The 20,896-nt window shown below is 57.5% G+C and overlaps 1 protein-coding gene across 5 annotated transcripts in view; it reads right to left on the reverse strand.

Annotated features, from left to right (window-relative positions):
* The window catches only part of RANGAP1 (Ran GTPase activating protein 1), a 28,732-nt gene that overhangs the window by 3,711 nt on the left and 4,125 nt on the right, over positions 1 to 20,896 (reverse strand). For 3 of the 5 annotated variants that reach the window (XM_061418648.1, XM_061418647.1, XM_061418646.1), the window contains exons 2-13: positions 20,633 to 20,782; positions 15,721 to 15,848; positions 12,928 to 12,987; positions 10,521 to 10,700; positions 8,360 to 8,494; positions 6,202 to 6,360; positions 5,091 to 5,204; positions 4,569 to 4,668; positions 4,404 to 4,488; positions 3,215 to 3,392; positions 2,075 to 2,194; positions 502 to 604 (exon numbers count right to left, since the gene is read on the reverse strand). In XM_061418648.1, the coding sequence (XP_061274632.1) occupies positions 502 to 604; positions 2,075 to 2,194; positions 3,215 to 3,392; positions 4,404 to 4,488; positions 4,569 to 4,668; positions 5,091 to 5,204; positions 6,202 to 6,360; positions 8,360 to 8,494; positions 10,521 to 10,700; positions 12,928 to 12,987; positions 15,721 to 15,848; positions 20,633 to 20,744 (1,474 nt within the window). In that variant the 5' untranslated portion in view covers positions 20,745 to 20,782. Of the gene's footprint in view, positions 1 to 319; positions 364 to 501; positions 605 to 1,684; positions 1,829 to 2,074; positions 2,195 to 3,214; positions 3,393 to 4,403; positions 4,489 to 4,568; positions 4,669 to 5,090; positions 5,205 to 6,201; positions 6,361 to 8,359; positions 8,495 to 10,520; positions 10,701 to 12,927; positions 12,988 to 15,720; positions 15,849 to 20,632; positions 20,783 to 20,896 lie in introns of those variants that run through there. The other 2 variants (XM_061418649.1, XM_061418650.1) reach the window with 2 other exon arrangements.

Raw genomic sequence — 20,896 nt, forward strand, 5'->3', positions numbered from 1 at the left:
CCCAGCAAGCGTCACCCACTTCTCCAATCGCTTCCAGCCTGTCCTCCCCTCCCTGCCTGGCCCAACCTGGTGGCCCAAACACTGGCAAGGTGGAAGGTGAGAAGTGCTGTGAGGAGAGGAACTGAGAGGAGGGGGTGGCGAGAGAGGGTCCCAACAGGACCAGAGACCCTCGGAAGCCTGGGGAAGGCCTGGGGACCTGCGGGTGGAGGGGACAGTGTGTGCAGCCGCTTGGAGGCGGGGACAGGGTTCAACTCTCATCACCCCTCCTCAGAGAGGTCTGACCTTCCTGCAGAGGGCACCACCTGGCCCGAGTTCTCACCGTATAGAACTGTATGGCTTTGGGAAGGGCCTCAGGCTCCCCATCTGCAAAAAACAGAGAGGCGAGCACCCGGCCCGAGCTACGGCGAGAACCCGACGAAGAACAGATGGGAGGGCAGCGCTCTGAGCCGAGCCCAGGGCAGCGAAGAGGCTGGAGCTGTCTGGGCCACCCCCCGCACGCACCTACAGCGTCCTGCACAGCCGTCCGCACCGAGGCTTCATCCTTGAACACGGAGGACACCTTCAGGAAGGCGGAGACCACCTTCTCCGGGTCAGACGTGTCAGTCTGAGGACACAGGAGACGACAGCTGGTCACCAGGGGCCTTGGCAGACGTGGGCCCCTGCCTGTGGCTAGAGGAGGCCTTGGCAGGACATGGGCCTTTGCTGGGCAGGGACACGCTGTCCCCCCAGAGCCGGCAGGGGCCCGGCCGCCACAGGTGTGCAGCACCCACGGAGAGTGTACACGCTAAAAACCACTGTCTCCAGGGACCCCCTCTTGCAGCCTAACCCGATGAAATAATCCAGCACGCAAATGACGTTCACATGAAGGAAACCTGCCTCAGCTTAACCGACAACAGAGGAAAAGCGAAATGTTGGGAATCCACGGAAAGTGTGGATGGTTTAAGTGCTACCTCTGCTCACTGACATAAAGGGCGTGATGAGAGCTGTACTGACACAGAAAACAATGAATGGTGTTCAGTGAAAGGGTGGCCACACGAAGGTCTGCATCATATAATCTCATTTACCATGGGGGAAATCAGATAACAAGAAAAAAAAAGAGATCACAGAACAACATAAGAGGGAAATAAAAAGCCAAAATACCAAGCCAACTCTGCGAGTGGCCCCTTTTATTTCTTCTAGACGCACCTCGCAGACACTGTGGGCTTGGCTCCAGACCACAGCAATAAGGCAGATGCCACAGTGAAGCCAGCCACGTGAACTTTGGGTCACCCTGTGTGTGCGTCTATGAAGTGTGCAGTAGCATCATGTCCAAAAAAACACGTATATTAACTCAAAAACACGTTCTTACTAGAACATGCTGTTATCTGAGCCTTCAGAAAGTCGTGATCTTTTGTCAGTGGACGGTGTGAAGCACTGTGAGAAATACCAAAATGTGACAGAGACACCGAGCGAGCAAATACGGCGCAACCACGGCATCAAGAGACTCGCTCACCATGGCTGCCACACACCTTCCATTTGTGTAAAAACAAACATGCAGCCTCAGCTTTCTTATCTGTCAAATGACAGTAGAAGGGCCTACGTTCCGAGGTGCCAAGAAGGTTGAGTAAAATCATGTCCAAGTGCTCAGAGCAGTGGGGGCAGACAGGCACTGGGCGCTGCTGAGCTCAGGGTGCTCGGTAATCACCTCGGCAAGAACGAGTCACAAGTGAGCAGCCTGGGGCCTGCTTGGGGGCCTGGGACCTTCACGGGGGCAAGGAGAGCCGTCTAGAAGCCGGTCCTGCAGGACGTGCAGAGGGAAGCCTAATAACCGTGTGCTCCCGTGACAATCCTGCGAAAATTCCCAAACCCCAGTTATCACTGAGACGCCCCAGGCCTACCCTTCCTCGCGGCCCAAGTTGTGTCCACAGTGTGCGCAGACCTGTGCCAGCACTTGTCACACTCATTACACGAGTGTGCATTAGCTATGACGCTTGGCAGCCCCGCCCCCGCCCAACCCCGAGCTGTGCCGGAACCTCTGCTCCGGCAGCTCCAGCAGCCGAGGCCCGAGTGGGGCTGGCATCAGTGGTACTGTTACCTGCTGGGCTATCAGCATGGAACTCTTGGGCCCGAGGCGCAGCAGCTTCTCCGGGGAGGGGAAGGCCAGGAAGGTGGAGACGTCTGCGGGAGGCGGGGAGGACAGGACAGGAGCTGGTTCCTGAGGGACAGGCGGCACAGGTGGCTCTGGAGAGGTCCATGTCCAGACTCCTTGCCCAGAAGGACGCCCCTCACTCGGGCCACTCAAGGCTCAGAGTCCAGAATTTCCCCAAATTCCCTAAGGGTGAGGGGCCTGCAGAGGCTGCCTCTGGTCAGCTCTTCACGTAGGAGCCTCTAGGGTGTGGGCAATCACTTCCTTCAGACTCCAAGAGCCTGGTGCGGCCAAGGGGATCCTTGGGATGACATGGGATACTGCAGAAATGACTCCAAGGCTCAAGGGGCCCCACCAGGAGCCAGTGTCTTAGCTGGGATGACCATTGCCGGTGGGCACCAGAGGCGCCCGGCCATCACACTGGACCATTAGCCACATTCAACATAGCCTGGCCCTCTGTGCCCAACCCGAAGTCCCCCAGAAGCTTTACTTGGGAACCTGAGGGAACAGACATGCCTCCCGGCCGGGAAAGGAACACCAAGTATCCAAGCTGGGTCACGACCCGGCCACTGTCTCCAGAATGGGGACCATCCCTAGGGGTCACCAAGATGGGGAGGAAAGTGAATTTCCATTTTTGCCTGTTTTTTACCCTACTCTTTTAGAAACACTTATATGCCTCCCGCACAACTGAAAACCCAGGTATGACTTTACAGTTGCCCTCTGTGTCTGAGGTTCTACACCCACAGATTCAACCAACCGCAGATCACGGAGCCGCGCTGCAGTTCAGTCACTGCAGACACCCACACAGAAGTGGGCTCGTGCAGGGCACACCCGTGCTGTTCAGCAGTCTACTGCACGTGGCGCAGCAGCACTGTACGTGTGGATAACTTATAAATGAGCAGACACATCTGTCCTGGGGTTAAGTAAGACAAATGCAGCCGCACTGGGGTGATTTCCTCTTTTCCATGTGGAAGCGCACAGGCAGAACGAGTCTGCAGTCCTGGGACCAAGACACCCCCACCCCCCCTCCCGGGGGAGCGGTCTCAGGACCCCAGGACCCGGGGCGGGGCTCTGACCTGCAGGACTCACCCCACTGTTCGGGCCCTGGCCCTTCCTTGAAGGTGTGCTCGACTCCTCGCCCTGCTCTTCCTGCTGTGGCTCCTCTTCCTCCTCCTCCTCTTCATCCTCCTCCTCCTCCTCTTCTCCTTCCTCCTCCTCCTCCTCCTCCTCCTCGTCCTCATCCTCGTCATCCTCACCCTCGTCATCACTGTGGAGGAAGGTCTGGCTGAAGCAGACCCCTCCCTGTCCGGTGGCCCACATTGGCCCCGAGAACCCACAGACCCCCAGCCAGGCAGGAGCCGGGCAGGGAGGGCCGAGGAGCAGCTGTCCCGGACTGGGGACCTGGGAGTCGCCTGGAGGCCCGTCCCACAGGGACGCCTGCACTGCACCTTGTCCCTGTCCCAAAGAACCCGCAGTCCCACGGGGGAGAAGGAGGAAAGGAAGAATTCTGTCATAGCTGGGGCCCAGGGCCGGGCGGGAACACTGCCCAGGCTGAGACGCCCAGGACGGTGCCACCCACGTCTTGCTGACCACGGGAAACTACGGTCAAGGGGGAGTGGGGGGCCGCCCTGCCTCTGATGAAGCCTGTTCCACTTCCCCCGGACTGGGGGGCCCCTCGAGCCCTTCCTGGCCTAGGTCCTGCAGCAGCACAGGGCCTGGCCCTGATGGGACACGATGGAGGGCCTGACACAGAAATGACGCCCATCTAGAGGTCAGAGAGGCAGGCAGAGACGGGTGCTGATGGACGAGCCAGCTCCCATCCAGACGGAGGAGGCAGCCCCCTGCCCCTCAAACCTGGAAGACCCTCGCTCCTGCATCAACTTCTGCCTTCTCCAGTCGACCTCCAAGACTGGTCTCAGGAACAGCCCGGGCCCATCCCATGGCCACTGCACCCCACATCACTGCTGCCCCGCATAGCGTCACCTCAGATCGAAGCGCGTCCCTTGGGAGGCTTCCCCGACCCTCCTGCTCTATAGGGTGACTGCTCTCAGCCCCCTCTATGTCCCTGTGATATTTACACGCCATCACTTGATTATCATTGTCTTATTCCTTGATCCCTTGCCCACGGCAACAAGGTCTCAGGAGTCAGAAACCTTGACTGTCTCGCTGTCAATTCCCTAATGCCCAGCACGGTGCCCGGCACACCACAGGGACTCCACCCATGTTTTCTGAATGAATAAAGGGAGGAACGAAGAATCCGGGGCCCCAGACCCCCCACCTGAGGGACGCCAGCACCGCGGCCATGTTGAAGCCTTCCAGCACTTCCTGCAGCTGCTCACAGCCTTCTTCTCCCAGCATGTTGCCTGCTCGCGGGGAGGGGCCGGAGGTCAGCACGGGGTGGGGCCCACTGGGCAGGCCGAGGCCGAGGCCACCCGCCTCCTACCATTGAGGTCCAGTTTCTCCAGTTCCGTCTTGTCTGCCACGGCCTCAGCGACGGACAGAGCAGCCTCTCTCTTGATCTCACCAAATGACAAATTCAGCTCCTAAAAGATAACGGGAAGGGGTGGAGGCAGGCAGACACAGGAGCCAGAAGACAGGGGGACCAGGAGACACGGGGTGACCAGGAGACAAAGGGGTCAGGAGCCTCCGCTTCCCCAGGAGAGGGTTTGAGGCAGACTCTGTCCGGCGTAGACACACCGCCACGACAAAAGGAATACTATTCACCCGACAACTCCCACTAAACTGCAACGACCCGAGTCACTCTTCTCTTTGAAAAGTCAGAAACCCTAGCTCGGAGGGGTGAAGAGACTTGCAGAGTCACTCGGGGAGAAGGAGGTGGAAAGGCCGGGCTGTGAACCCAGGCCCACCTGCCTTGACAGGCCTGAACCCTGCTCCCCGCACGCTGTCACCCTGAGAGCGGGGGAGCCTGGACCCCGGAGGGAGGAGGTAGGGGGTTGGCCAGCACCTTCAGCTTCGGCAGGCCCCCGTGGATGGCGTCTGCGATGGCGATGGCGCCCTTGGAGCGCACCAGGCAGTCCCCGAAGTTGATCACCTCCACCTGCCGCAAGGTCTTCAGCGTCTGCAGGAGGAGGTGGGGGACCAGGGTGAGGCCCTCCTTGAGCCAGCGTTACACCGCCCTGTGCCCGGTCCAGTTGCCTCATCAGCTCTTCCTGTTGCCCCCGGGAGGCCTCCCAGCCTCTGGCTAAGCCCCTTCCAGGGCTCCCTATTACTCATGGGAGGTCTCAAGGAGTCAGCAAGGCCCCCTCCATCCCCCAGCCCTCAGACACACCTTGACCCCCGGCCTGGTCACACCAGGACCAATGGAGTAAGGGTCACTCCCGTCTCTGGCCTGCCCACGGGCTGCTGACCCCTTTTCCCGAACACCCCTCCTGCCCTCCCTGTCCACACAAAGTTCACTTGTCCTGGAGAACTTGGCCACAAGGTGGCCTCTTTCAGGAAGCCTGCCCTGCGTCTGGCTGGAACTCCCTGTGTGCTCCCCAACGCTTGCTCAAGTCTCTAAGACCCCACAGAAGGCCTGCCAGACTCCTGTGGGGTCGTGCAGGCCTCTGAGGTTGATGGGAGCAGCAGCGTCTCCCACCCAGCAGCCCCGACGCCCAGCAGCCACTGTGCTCGCAGTGGACTGGCTCCTTCCTCCCCTCCTCGCCCTCGGGGCTCCTTGAAGGCAGAGTCCCAGACTCAGCTCTGTGTGGCCTGCACTCGGTACAGCGCTGGGCACTAGACGGGGGCTCAATAAACAGCTGAGGAAAGAATCGATGAGGCCAACAGGCTGGAGCAGCCTCTACGTGGCCTCTGAGAACAAAACCAGCACCGACAGCTGCGGCTGCATGGAGGTCGCTCAGGATGGGGCAGCGCGGACACGCAGAGCTGCCCCCAGGGCCCAGGCCCCCTGGTGACAGATGCCCCGTTCGGGACACGTGCACGTGGCTGAAGCCACGGGATACACACCAGGTGGGTGGGCCGGGGGGAGAGCAGCCACCTGCCGACGGGTCCACAGCAAAGACAACCACCAGTCCTGGTTTCCGTGGCCCACTCGGGCCCTGCTGTGCCCCTCTCACCTTGGCCATGGCCACGGCGCCCTTCTCGGTGAACGTGTTGTCGTTCAGGTTGATGACCCGCAGCAGGGGGTTGATGGCGAAGGCTTGGGCCAGGGCAGTGACGCCGGGGTGGTTGATCCCATTCTGGGGCATGTGGACCTCCTCCAGGGTCCCGATGATCTGTGGGGGGCAGGAGTGAGAGCAGTGGGCCCCGAGGTCGGGGGCGGGGCCAGGGGACACCCTGCGGGCAGGAGGGCAGTACCACCAACCAGGTGTGGGAGGGGCTTGTCCATGAACAGAGGGCAAAGCATGCTTCAGGGCACAACCACACCTGATCCTCTCGTCTCACGAGGGAGACCTACCTGGGATCAGGACCATCACCAGACAGATGACTGAGATCAGAGGGGCTAAGTAACTTGCCCAGGGCCACACAGCTCTGAGCACTGGTGTCTCTGTCTGGCACCTCTGCACTGCAGGGACCCTGGGCTTTGGCCTGCAGTCAGCCCAGGCCCTGCTCTGTATAATGCAGCACCGCGTGGCCTTTCTTTATGAGGGTGCTGCTGCCTTATTTACACAGTATGAGTGGCAGCCCATCTTCTGCATCCTTTTCTTGGGGTGAGAAGGCTTCCTGAACCTAGCGAACCCCCTCACTCCAGCCTTCCCTCACCTCCTTTTCTCTGCCTGGAACACTCTGTCTCCTCCTTTTTCTGGCATTTTCTTGACAGGCTGACTCCTAATGTGTTTAATAGCTCTCATTTTGGATGCCTCCTCCCACAGGAAGACTTCCTGGATTGCCCTACCCCAACCCCCCCACCACAACCCAACACTCTTCCTCTCTGCCCCCAGGGCGCCTCATCCTTCCCCTCTCATGGTGTTCATCCTTCTAAAGTGTCAAAGCCACCTTCCTGTCTGCATCCTAACAGCCCCCAAGATCTCAAGGAGAGGCCCACGTCCCAGTCTCCATCACCACCCTGGAGGGACTGAGGACAGGCCTGGCCTAATTCTGTACCCAGGCACCTTGTCATCTCTGGGCGCCCAGCACAGCATGGGGATTCACAAATGAACACAGGCAGCCCAACTGAGGCACATTCCAAGTCAGGGCTCTTAATATTTTCTGTGCCATCAGGCAACCTGGTAAAGCCCTAGGGCTCCCCCTCTGGATGTTTTTAAATTTTAAGCTAAATTATACAGAATAACAAATCAATTCAACTGGAAGACAAGTATCAAAATGTTTAGAAAACTGCCTAAATGTTTGCTGTACTCATACATATACCTCTTAAGCCAACGGATAATAAGACCTTGGAGAACCATTAACTTTAATGTATGAGAAACAAATACTTCTGTCTATCCACAATGGCTATCATTTGACATGAAAATACCTGTGATTTCTCCTGGTAACAATGCCACAAGAATTTCTAAAGCTGAAGTTTACTGTCCACATTCACCATGGAAGGTAAATGCTGCATTTTATTAGCTCTGGTAGTGAAACAATCATGCACTATCCCCCTGACCACATTCAAAGCCTTCCTGAACTCTATTCACAGACCAGTGGGATCCCACAGCGTGCATGCTCAGTCATGTCCAACTCTATGCAAAGCCATGGATCGTAGCCCACCAAGCTCCTCCGTCTGTGGGATTTTCCAGGCAAGAATATTGGCACGGGTTGCCATTTCCTACTTGAGGGGATCTTCCTGACTCAGGGATCGAACCCAGTCTCCTGTGTCTCCTGCATTAGTAGGCAGACTCTTTACCACTGAGCCACTTGGGAAGTCCACGGACCTGACTTAGACGCCCTGCCCTGAAGGACACCTGAGAGCACCCCCTCCAGCTGCTGCTCCCGCCCTCCTCCCTGGCTCATGGGCAAGTTTCATGGGCTCCATCCCAGCGCCCTTCTCACTGGAGCCAGGGACTGTGACCCCACAGGCCGGGGTCAGCACTCACGCTGCTCTGGCACTGCCGCTCGTTTCCCAGCATGGCAGGTCACAAATAGCACTGACGATTCACCCCAGAAGGCGGATCATGCCACCTTTCCGACTCGAGTGATGGGGATCCTGTCCCGAGAAGATGAGCTAGCAGCCTCGGAGGGGGAGGCGAGCCACCCGAGGTCTCTTGGCCAAGTTCTTGCGTCTGCCGGCCATGCTCAGCCTGCCCCAGGGCAGGGAGGGCAGAAACCACTCACCCCGAAAGCTTCTGCCAAGGCGGTGGCTCCGTCATTCTCCAGACGGTTTCTGCCCGCCACGAAGACCTTCAGTGCCAGTGGCTTGCCTTGGGCACTGGACTTCCGATGACACTCGGTCAGAGCTGCTGCCAGGATCTGGGGGAGGCAGGAGGCCCTGGTCTTCAAAGTGCTGTACCAGCCACGGCCCGGGTGGATACGGGACGAGGAACTGCTCAGCAGCAAGCACCTCAGCTGGGCCCAGCACTTTGCAGGAACATGGGCTGTGACATCCACCTCTGTGTCCACCTATCCCGTCAGCCTGTGGGGCTTAGCCTCATGGTAGGGACAGGGAGAGGGAGATAACAACACCGAGTGACGTGGGCAAGGGGCTTCATGGTCAGCCCACTTTAGCGTCAGGACCCTCTGTCAGGTGGGCACCATCGCGACTCCCACACTCTGGCTGAAGAAACTTGGGCTCAGAAAGCGACAGAAACTTTCCTGCAGACACCATGCAAGCGGCACACCCTGGACAGAACCTGAACCTTCTGGCATCTCCTCCACGCTCTGCAAGGCCTCAGGGGAGCTGGCCAAGGAGGGCAGGGCTCCCCCCACCATGACCCATCTGACACCCGCCCAGGCTCTGACCAGCCATACAGCGGGGGCTCACCTGCTGGGGGTAAAAACCTAAAACGTGGTTTGCCCTGACCCTGGGGTGGTGCCAGGAGGTGGCCTCTATCTAGTGACACCAACAGAGCAAGAGGTCACAAACACCAGTCGGCTGGTGGGTTGAAGTGGAGAGACGGCAGTATAGAGGATGTAAACGGGTCCCGGGCAGGGCGGCAGCAGACACTTACACACACCTGCCAGGCCTTGAGCGCTCCCAGCCAAGGTGCTTTCACACCTCATTCAACCTCAAAACCAGCCCGGGAGACAGAAGGCATTAGCCTTGCTCTGCAACGAGGGAGCCGGCTCAGTGTGGCTGCACACAGCTCTACTCCGGGGCACATACAGGACCCGGGACACCGCCAGCGGGGGTCGGGCGTGTGTTCAGGGCAGAGCCCACCGACTTCTGCTGCAGGCCAGCCTGAGGGATCTGCAGAGGCAGCTCTACTCCGGGTGGGGCTGGACTGGTGTCCTGCGCTGAGGCAAACACTGTTGTCTTAACACACAGCTTACTGCCCCTAGACCAGAGGCCTGCAGGCTGAGACGGCCCAGCGTGAGCTGCCCGCCCTCCCATGAGGCAGGAGGTGACAGGCCATGTGCAGGGCAGGCCACTGTGGCTCCTCAGCCTGGGCCGCCTCGAGCACACACAGGTGCCTCCTGCTGCTCTGAGCGGCCACGGGGATGCTGGTTCAAATCCCACATCCGGCCCACGCTAGCTACATCATCTGAGGCGCTCAACCCAAGAGCTCTAAGCTCAAGTGCCGTTATCTGAAAAGGCAGGGACAGTGTCACCCACCTCTCAGTAAGGGGGGAGAATTAAGGTGACACGTCTTCAAAGAGAAGACGTCCCTGTTTGCTGTCAGTTCCTATGTCCTGGCCCCCTGCTCGTTTTGGTCAGACGGTGAGGGAAGGAGAATGGGAATGCAGACTGGCGCTTGGCCTTTCTAGAAGCTAGGCCAGAAACAGCCAGAACGGGCCAAGAAGAGAATAATCAAGGCTGGCCTCCCTGGCCCTTCTGCCCTGACCAGCCTGTTTGCTGGCAGGACAGAGGAGGCACCCTGGGCAAGGGTCTGACCAGGGACAAAGGTGAGCTGCGCCCAGGCCTCCCCGAGTGGCCCCTTGCTGTGGGCTCCCTCCGCCACTGCACATGCCAGCCCTCACATGGCTCTGGCAGCTGTTCCGAGGGCACAGCGGGTCTGGTGATGCCCAAACCCTGTGCTCTGCAGAGCCAGCAGGTTGGAGCACGTCTGCAATGCTGCCTGTGGGTTGCTAAGGCAACACAGAACTGAGGATGGTTGCTTGGCAACTCCACCCTCCCAGATCCATCTCCTGTCCCCACTGGCCATAGGCTGCTGCCTTTGAGGCCTTTGTCCTTTGAAGAGAAAAACAAGAGGCGAACCATCCCAGACGGTGGGTGGCCAAGGGCACATACTCCAGGCGGATGCAGATGTACCAGGGGACCGGGCAGGGAGGAAGGCGGAAGACACAGGGATGTGGGGGAGGGAGTGGCCACACCCACCTTGCCACCACCGATGCCCATGCCACAGTTGTTGAGCTTGAGTTCGTGCAGTGTGAAGCAGGCGGAGCTCTTGAGCAGGGCCTCGAAGCCTCGCACGCCATCAGGCCCGAAGGCGTTGTCACTCAGGTCCAGCTCTACCAGCTGGGCCCCGGCCGTGATGAGTCCCTCCCCGAGAGAGATCTGGGCACAGAGGAGCTCGCGTCAGTTTCACAGACAGGGACCAGGTGCTACTTCTGTGCCAGGCCCTTCCTGCCCTCGGGGGGCATCTGGCAGGTGGGGACCCGGCAGAGACACAGACGGTCTCAGTACAGAGCTGACCATGTTACATTGGACTGAAAACCCTGCAGAGGACTCTTAATTCAGCTGTAGCCTGGGGCTTAGTACGGTCATCCGGGAAAGCATCCTGCAGGAGGCCACATCTGAGCTCAGTCTGGATGAGCAGCAGCCAATCATGGAATACGAGGAGGTTCCAGCCAGAAGTAAACCCACTAGCAGAGGGACACAGCACGAAGCGGCAAGCTGTGTGTCTAGGGACAAGCCTCCAGGAGAGGCGGGGGTCAACTCAGGCAGGCGCCAGGCCAAGAACTGTGAACTTGGGCCTGAGCGCAGTGGGCTTGGAGGCGCGTGAGGGGTACAGAAGACACAGCCCCAGACTTGGGGAGGGCAGACAGACAGGCAGAGGGAGGCTGGAGGTGTGAGACAGGGATCCAGGCAACAGAAGAGGCTGCGGGGGCCAGTGTGATGAGAGGTGGTGGAGGGGAAACTGAGTCTCGTCAGGGTTCTCACAGAGAGGGGGGACCTGCAGAGATGGGTTCACTGGCCAGGGAGGGGAGGAAGGACCACCGATGCCCCAGGGTTTCCAGCGGTGACTGAGCACCCAATGTGGGTGCCCCATTTCCCACCTCAGCCCAGGACCAGATGTGGCCAGAAGGTGCTGAGCTCTCCCGGGAACCTGCCAGGCTGGGACACCGAAGTTCCCCAGGACAAGTGGGTGGGGCAAGGCGGCTCTGCCAGGGCTGGGCATGGAGGCGGCAGGGTTTCAAGGTGGGAGGCGTAGGGAAGACACTGCCCTTGATCCGGTGATGGACAGGGCAACTGAGGCAGTTTCCACGGCCTCCAACCCCAGATCGACAACGAAGGGCCATTCTCTGGCTCCCCCGCCTGCTGAAGAAAGCCCAGCCCCAGTGATAGGGCTGCAACAAATCTCAGCCCTTAAGCGGTCAGAGGCTCAAGCTCTCCCTCTACACCACTCCACCATCCCTGCACTTCACGCCATTCCTGGACCCCAAATTTGTATTCCTGTTTCTGAGACGTGCTCTCACCGTAAGTTTAGTATGGAGATCACGCCTTCTGCAGAACTTCTGCAGAAGATTAGAGACTAAAATGTAGGTAAGACAACAGCGCAGAGGCGCCCAGCCAGGATCTCGTCAGTCAGTCTCCTTCAACTTTTCTAACTCAAAAGCCTTTTGTATACACTCACGTCAATTCACTTAACCTGTGCTCTGAATCCTAGCCGCCCCTGGTTCCTGTCCACCCTTGGAGACTTGTATCCAGCTTGAGCAACTCTGCCAGGGCTCCATCAACCTTCCACCCAGGGAGCCCGCTCTCCAGTGTCCCCATGGGGACAGCTGTCCCATCCTGGATGACCCTTAACTGTCTATTGGACAGAGGTGCTTTAGAGATGAGGCTAGTGCCGGCATCTCAGGAGGGCCGGTGCTGGCTGATCGGAGGCCTGGGAAGATAGCACCAGCACAACACAGACCAGACGGACCGGAAGCTTGCCCAGCCTCGCTGGGAGGCTGCCAGCCCCGCCCCCTCCCCTTGAGCCCCAGGCAAGCCACACTGGGTCCTGTGACCCTCCGTGCCTCCCACACAGGCACACAGGCTGGGAGCTCCACCCAAGCCAAGCTGAGCCCAGGAATGGGGAAAGGGAAAACAGGCAGAGAGAAGCCACCCATGATGAGAACCAAAGCAGAAAGAGTGGTATTGGAGAAAGGGAGGGGCCGGAGGAAGACTGGGCAGCCTGTGTGCAGAGTCAAGTCGAGAGGGACCTCAGGACACAGAGAAGGAGGGGCTGGGATGAGGGGATAATCATCTGGGGAGGAGACCCACGCTGCCTGTGGGCGAAATCTCTGAGCTCAGGTCTCTGCTGCGCTTCCTGTCACTGGGCCGCCCAGTCTCCCAGGGACCTTGAGTCCTCACTCCTGGCTCCCCATCACCGCGTGTGCTGCCACCTGCTTGTCAGGACACAGACAGCGACCGCGCTTGCCTGGCTGCCATGGCAGAATCTCGGCCGCCCCCAGGGCACTCTCAGCCTCCACAAAGAGGAGGCTGTGAGGGAAAGTCCTGGGAGGTGCTAAAGGGGTCCCTGCGGCCCGGGGCGCAAGCAGAGGTCGCCTTTACTCACCAGGGCGGGAGGGATCTCCGACCGCAGCCTCCCCGTGAACATGTCGCTCCAGTGGCATCGCTTTGGAAGGAAGAAGAGAGTTAGCCGAATCCCTTCGAGATGGCCTTCAGACAGCCCCTCACCCCCATGGACCTGGGACCAGCTGTGATGGACGCTGACAGGACCTGGAGGCCCCAGAGGAAAGGACCGTGAGTATCAGCAGCAGTGTCAGGAAAACCCTCCATCTGTCCAACCCTCTGGTTCTCAGAGAAAAAAATAATCAGGCTGAGAGGGAAGGAGGGGACTGGCCCCAGGCCCCCCGGCAAGGCAGCGGAAGGACCAGGACCAGGACACCAGACTCCTGGCCCAGTGCTCCTTCCCAGTCCAATTTTCCCCCATGGTGTGGGCCATAGCAACACGGGACATGATCTTGGAGAGTGGAGGAAAGGAAACGAGACAACATAGAACCCAGCAGTGAAGAAGTTACTCTCTTTCAACCCTCCTTACCACCTCCAGAAGACAGGTTTGGTTTGGGGTTGGTGAGTCTCACCCACGCCCCCACTTCCAGCTCATCTGCCTTTTTAACAAAGGGAGAGAAGGCTTCAGGTTCAGACCCTTTAGATGACAGTGACCTCGAACTAGAATTTAATAACACTCTGATTTCCTTTATAGTAAGGGATGTGATTTTTCCAGCTAGAAAAGAGATCGCGTTTGCTTTTAAATTACTTCCAAGTGAGCTGATTTAAAGGCCATGCCAGTTAAATATCACAAAAGCAGTGGCCACGTAGCTGGGTCACATCCATGCTGGGGAGCAGAGTTGAGGCTCCCAGCACACAGCCCTACCTCTAACGCTAGGTCTGTGTCCACTTAAAATATCACCTCTGACAGCTCTGGCCTTTCCTGGCCAACCCTCGGAAAAATGGACACAGGAGAAGCAACTGTTCCCTGAAACCCAGGCCTCAACACGTATGAACTAGACCCAACATTAAGTACTAGAGAAGCTGGTGTTGGCAAAACTCTCACATCCTCCAATAAAGCAAATCACTAACACCCCTGCGGACATCCTACACAAGTTGGCTTGGGGAGATACACCTGTATGTAGGTGTGTGGGGTCAGAACCGGCAGCTCCAACCTAAGCGCCTCCCTATGGACAGTGTTCTCATCCAGAAGCTTCCCCAACCTAGCTCTGATGGGCTGAGGTCAGTGTGGGGCTCCAGAGCACGCGGCTGCCTTCTATTCCTGGCTCAGCTGACCCAGGCCTGCCACTCCCTGACTCTGACCCCCAGCATCTTATCTCTGAAACAGGCTTTAGGCCTCGCTCATATCCATGTGGGCAGTATAGCAGTTGAGAGGCTGGGGTGCTGTCTGGGCTCCAAGCCTGGGTCACACTTTGCTCACCTGGCAAGACCTAACGTGTGAGGTGCTACAGGAGTGGAACTACCATCTTATCTCACCTCAGCGCTGTGCCCAGAAGGGCACCGGTGTCACAGGCACCTCTGCCCCGGCTGCTGCTCCAACACCCCCAGCTCCTTCCTGCAGAGAGGCAAGCTTGAGACTCTGCGGTGAGGCGACTCAAGGCCCTGGGCCTGCACAGGGGGATGCGAAACAGGCCCTACTCCCACAGCTCAAGCGCTCTCACTCCAGCCTGCCTGTGGTCACCATGGCAACCACCCAGGGAGGAAACACTCCTCTGCATCAAGGAGCCCAGACGCCATGTAAGGCCAGGCAGTGCAGCCAATGAGGTGGCGGCACTGGGGCTCCAACCCAGGCCCTTGGATCCCTACGCTCAGCTGCAGGCATGTCTCCTCTGTTCCTGTCCTTCAGGGATCACCCGGGAGAGCAGAGTTCCTTCACAGAAAAATGTTCCAGTTCATGCGCAGGCAAAGGACAGGCCCTGGGCAGGAGAGCAGAAGCAGCCCTGCCTTGGCTGTCTGTTAACCTGACCGTGATCCTCTTGAGGACACAAACATCAGAGGCCACGCCATTGACCAGCTCGGGGCCCTCCGCTTCCTCTCACGGCCCTGGCCTCGTCTGCCTTCCTTTTGAGAAAGCCCTGAGGGCCACGAACGCGTGCTGGACTTGGAAATGTGAGCACAGCTCAGGCTCTGACCAGCAGCAGGATCTGAGGAGGCTGACTCAGCCGCCCTGAGGCCTCAGTTCCCTTGACTCACAAGATGGAGACACAGCTTTATGACGGCACGTCTCTCACAGAGCATGAAGGACCAGCATTCAGAGGAACTCGCTCTGAGAAACACCAAAACGGAAGAATCTCTGGGTTGGCTGAGGAAGGGCACCGTTTGCGTCTAACCTTCAAGAAAGGACCAGCCATTAGGCTGTGAGAAGGGCAGGTAGAAGGCCCCCACTGAGCAGCCTTCCTTCCAACCACCAGCACCTGAGCTGAGGTGTGGCCATTTCTGCCCCAAACGCGCCTCCTCCGAGGGGCAGCCTTTGCTCAGGAGTCTTTGCCCAGGCTGGGCTGAGCACCTGTCAGAATGGCTCCCAGATCTGTGACATGAGCTGCAGGCTCTCTCCAGCTCTGCTCCTTCCTCTTTCCCTTTCTCACGTGACCCGGTAAACCTCTTATCCTCCTGACACCTTCTCCGGGTCTGTGATCGCCGGGCTCGAGCAGACACATCACACAGGCAGAGGGGCCCCAGCTGGCGCTGTGCTCCAGGAAGCCTGGAGCAAGGGGGCTGTCCGAGGTGACCACCCCCAGGGCCCAGGAGGGACTGGACACAGGCACCTGCCGGGGGGGTGGTATGTGAGCGGAGGCCTGTCCCCAACCAGGCTGGGCCTGCTCGCCCCCGACCTCACCTTCAGCTCCGGCTTCTTCTCCAAGGCCTTGGCGATGACCCTGGCTGCCTCCACGCCCACCGTGTTGCCCTCCAGGCGCAGGGCCTCTAAGCCGTCAAAGTCTTCAATCTCCTTAATCACATCTTTGGCTGCCCGGGGACCAAAAAAATCACATTCTTAGACTTCATGGGCCACAGATGCAGGAGCTGAGGCCCAGCAACCACCTCGTCCCTCACGAGGGCTACAGTGCACCTCCTGGGTGCCAGGCCTAGGCTCACCAAGGGCTCACGGTATAGTAGGGGACGTGGCTATGCGGACAATTCCTCTGTAGTCGTTAGTAGTTAGTCGCTCAGTCGTGTCCGACTCTTTGAGACCCCGTGGACTGTGACCCACCAGGCTCCTCTGTCCGTGGGGTTCTCCAGGCAAGAATACTGGAGTGGGTAGCCATTCCCTTCTCCAGAGGATCTTCCCGACACAGAGATCGAACCCAGGTCTCCTGCATTGTAGGCAGATTCTTTACCATCTGAGTTACAATTCCTCTGTAATGAGTGTTAAAACAAGGCTTGGGAACCAAGGGAAAAGAGGAACCGGCTGGTGTGGGTGAAGAAGGTGCTCGGGGCACCTTGTGGGTGGTGTGGGTGGAACCTGCCAAGAAGGGGCGAACACCGGCAGGGCAGGGAGAAGGCACACACGCATCCAGGGCGAGGTGACTCGGGCTGGCGTGCGCATTAGTGTGCTGCTTTATTGTGATGAAAAATCCCATACACTCTAAATGCCAATCAACAGAGGGCAGGGTAACTCACTGGGGTGCGTGATATAAGCAGTCACACTGACGTCACTACGAATGGCAACAGAGCTGTTTACCTGACTTGGAAAATAATCATCTTACAGTGATAAGTGAAAACATTGTATGAATTCTTACACACACCGCCCCCCCCCAAGTTTTAGAAACCAGACGTTAAAGCGGTTATCTCCAGGTGGTGGGATTCTGGCTCAATCTGTGTTTTCCCAGCATCTGTTCAATATACTCTCAATGTGTCTGGTTAGAAAGCAGCTTTTTAAGTATCTGTAATTATGATCCCAATTACTTAGAAAAAAAAAAAGAGGAACTCAACTATGTGTTTTGGGAAAAAAACACAAAACTTGAAAAAAAAAAGCATCAAAATTAACAGCAGTTACATCCTGCTGTTATATATATAATGGGCTGTGTTATAATGAAGATAATTTTTCCCCCTTCTTTCAATGCTTCTGTATGCTACAATGAGCATGTATTAATTTTACAATCTGAAAAAAACCATGCAGGTTACATGAAAGACAAATCTAGTCTGGCTGGCACAGGATGGATCGGGGTAACATGGTGGGGAAGAGATGGAGAGGAATGTGAGAGAGAAGAGCGGAACACGACCTTCTAGGCTACGACAACCACAGAAGGGTTGTCAGAAAGTCTGGGATATGCTAGGACTTCCCTGGTGGTCCAGTGGTTAAGAAATTCCCAATGCAGGGGGCCTGGGTTCAATCCCTGGTCAGGGAACTAGATCCCACAGGCTACAGCTACAACGAAGACCCGGTTCAGCCAAGCAAACAGTTTTAAAAGAGAAAGCTCGTGACCTGCAGCCTCTAAGGGGCTCCCTGAGAAGCTGTCAGAGCTGCAGGAGAGCTGGGGGTCTCCCTCCTCTTCCCCACCCCCGCCAACAGTAGCACCTCCTCAGAAACCTTGCTACCTCCAACCAGGTCCATTTTTCTTTCGGCCCTGTTGTGCAGTATGCTGGGTCTTAGCTGGGATGGACTGTGTGGAGTCTTATCCACTGGACCGCCAGGGAGGTCCCTGAACGGTTACTTGATTATCACACAGAGACTTCATTAATACCGGCTTCCTCGCTGGGTCATCCGTTTGCGAAGAAAGGGCCTTTCCTCATCTCACTTCGCCTCTGCTCACTGCTACCACATTTCCTAAGGTTGTTACTGACAAGCCTGGTCTTGTTAAGTGACCTGAGGTAAGGAAGTGCCTGCGAAGGTCACACAGCTAGAGTAGTGACCAGCATGCATTTTATGACAAGAAAGACTGGATAGGCACGAGCCTCCCATTTCCTAGGAAGGTACGCTGAGGCTTCAGAGAATGAAGCCACTCTGCCCAGAAGTTCAGGGGAAACGGCAACGCTGAGCTTCAGACAGGTTTTCCCAAAATGAACGTATGTGCTGCTCCCCAAAGTCTTGCTTCTGTGCACAACCACAGACTTCACACAGGGAGGCCCTGGCAGAGAAACCCCCAAACCCCTCTCCCCCTTTGGAGCTGCAACTCCACAGTGCCAGGTGTCCAGGCCGCTTCTGCAGCTGGCACTTAGGGGCAGGGATGGCGTGGCCTCTCAGCCTTTGGAAGACCTGCTCCAACAGGGCGTCCCCCTAACATCCAGGGAACGGCCGGCTCACCAGGAGGGAAGATGGCTGCTCATGGGAATGTTTACACCGTCCTTAGAAGCGAGGCGAGATGCCAGGGCCCCAGGGGAAGCCGTGTATGTGACACAGGTACAGAGACCGGAAAGTCCTGTGCTTGCCACGAGCTTAGCCAGGGAGTCAGAGTGAGCGTGCAAGGAAGAGCACCCAAATGGAAAGAGCAGGGACGGGAGAGGGTGGGGGTCACAGCCGGGTCGCCTCTCGCTTGACTGGCAATCCAGAGTTACTTTACACAGAACTTAAAAACAGGCCAGGGATGGGCCCCAGCTGGCCCTGACTAACCACCAACCGTCACCAGGCTGTGTGGAAGGGGGTTCTCCTTTCAGCCTCGACTGCCTCACAAAGAAACAAGTCCCAGGGGCTCTGCTACCTAAGGTAGCAAGGCCTTACTTTGGTCCTTACATGACTCAGTGAGCAGAGAAAAGGACCTAGTTCTTTGTTTTGTTTTCCAATTTTGGGGGCCTAGTTCTAATCAATGGCCTCATGGCCTTCCTTGGACCTCACCTGCTCACTCCCAGCCAAGACAGAGGCCCTTTCTGGGCTCACGATCAGGCCACCAGGCCCCTTGATACAGCACTCAAGGGCCTCTGCCCAGGGCTCCTTCTGGGATTCTGACTTCTTTTCTCTCAAGCCCACCCTGTGTGTCCCAGCTCCTGGGCCAAATCACATGGTTCTCCTGCCTGCGGTGCCCACTCTCCTTCAAATATCTGCTCATCCTCAGGAACTTCTGGAGCCCTCCTCCTCCTCCTCCTACTAAGTCGCCTCAGTCATGTCCAACTCTGTGCGACCCCACAGACGGCAGCCCACCAGGCTCCACTGTCCCTGGGATTCTCCAGGCAAGAACACTGGAGTGGGTTGCCATTTCCTTCTCCAATGCATGAAAGTGAAAAGTGAAAGTGAAGTCGCCAGCCACATCCGACTCTCTGTGACCCCAAGGACTGCAGCCCACCAGGCTCCCAGCCTCTCCCTAAGTGGAAAACATCTGATCCCTTCCCCAACCTTACTTCCCAGAGCTCTTCCATGTCTCTGAGACTGTGTTTCATCTCTCTCCTGTTGGCTGTCTGAGGACCTCATTCCTACTCCAGGTCAGGAGCTCCTCAGAGGCCCGGGCTCTAAGCTGCCCATCCCTGGTGACCGCCAAAGCAGGAGGTGGCACGTCCAGCCTGAGCCAATGAAGTGGTTACGTGCATCTATTTTAGGAGCTGACAAACCTGAATTTTCTTCCCAGCTCCACTGCTTAGAGCTGGGCCTTAGGAAAGTCCTATCACCTCCCTAGGCCTCAACTTCCCAATTTGCAAAATGGGGTGAAACCTACCTCCAGACCTTTTCGGGGGGGATAAACGGAGACACTCTTTGTACAGCACTGAAGACTACGTGACTCAGTGTTAACAACCAGCATTTAATAGCAAATTCACGTTTACTGAGCTGGGCTGAATGTACACTGAGACGCACCAGACCAGGGACTCAGCTGGACCTCCGATGGAATCCTGGCTCTGCTATTCAGGGCTACACCACCTTGAGTAAGTTACTGAAGACTCCCGAGTCCTTTACTCCTTATTTATCAAATGGCAACATGTTTACCTCCCTTTCCCAGGGATGATGCAAGGATCAAAAGTGACAAAGCACAGGAAGGAACTCTAAAGATTAAGGCCCTACAGAGACGTTAGGAATGTGCAAGGACTCAAGCGGTCTCTGGCCTGGAGGATGGGAGCCAGTCTGCCTGTACACTAGGACAACTGGGCAAGTCCAGACCAGTTTCTCTGGTTGGGCTGGAACCTCAAGAGGCCCGATGCGGGCACCTTCATTTCCAGATGCCTGGGATTCGGGGTGGATGCGTGCCAGCCATACTCTGGCCACAGAAGCAAAGACAGGGTCTGCATTCTGCTTCTAGTTCTGTCCAGGCCTGATGCCTGTTCACAGACAAGCACATCCATCCCTCCCCAGGGGCATTCACTATGTGGACTAGACTCCCAAGAGGGCCCCAAGTCTCTTTTTTTTTTTTGGCCTGCACTGCACAGCATGTGGGATCTTAGTTCCCTGACCAGGGATTGAACCTATGGTCCCTGCAGTAGAAGTGCAGAGTCTTAACCACTAGACCGCCAGGGAAACCCCTGGACTGTCCTTCTCATGCAGCCTTACTGCTCTCAGGGGTGCAGTGCTCGGAACCTTCCCGCTCTCGGAAGGGCAACGACTGTCCCCAGACCAACTCTGGATTGTGCGGTGAACGCGGGGGTGGATCTGAAGTAAGAAATCAGGGCCGGATCCTGGGACTGCAGCTCACTGTGGTCCTGCGCTGCCAACCATTCCCCCAAAGAGGCGCTTCCCACCTGCCGGCCTGAAGCCACCGGCAGGGATGCCCACAATGTGCTCACGGACAAAACATCTTTAAGCCTCACTGGGCTAGGACAAGTGTGATCATGAAGCTAACCGGGCCTGACAAGTGCTCCCTGTCCCTCCAGGGCCATTCCACACGGGTACTCACCATCGTCCGCAGTGTTGAGTTTGAGGCTCTTGCCCTTGAAACTCAGCTGTCCCCCGGCCACCTGGGTCTTGGCGAGCGTCTCTGCTAGCTTGGCAATATCTTCAGAGGCCATGGTGGCTGCGTTGGTGGGCTCCTCTGGAAATCTGCAGACTGAGGAGGTCAAAGTGCATTAAGAGAGGATCTCTGGGCATCTCCAGGTTGGGGAGGGCCAGGTAGGACCATTTCAGCTGCCTGAGCCCACCTCCCAGGATAAGGAAATCCCAA

This window comes from Bos javanicus, chromosome 5 (assembly GCF_032452875.1).
Source record: "Bos javanicus breed banteng chromosome 5, ARS-OSU_banteng_1.0, whole genome shotgun sequence".
Classification (NCBI taxonomy): Eukaryota; Metazoa; Chordata; class Mammalia; order Artiodactyla; family Bovidae; genus Bos; species Bos javanicus.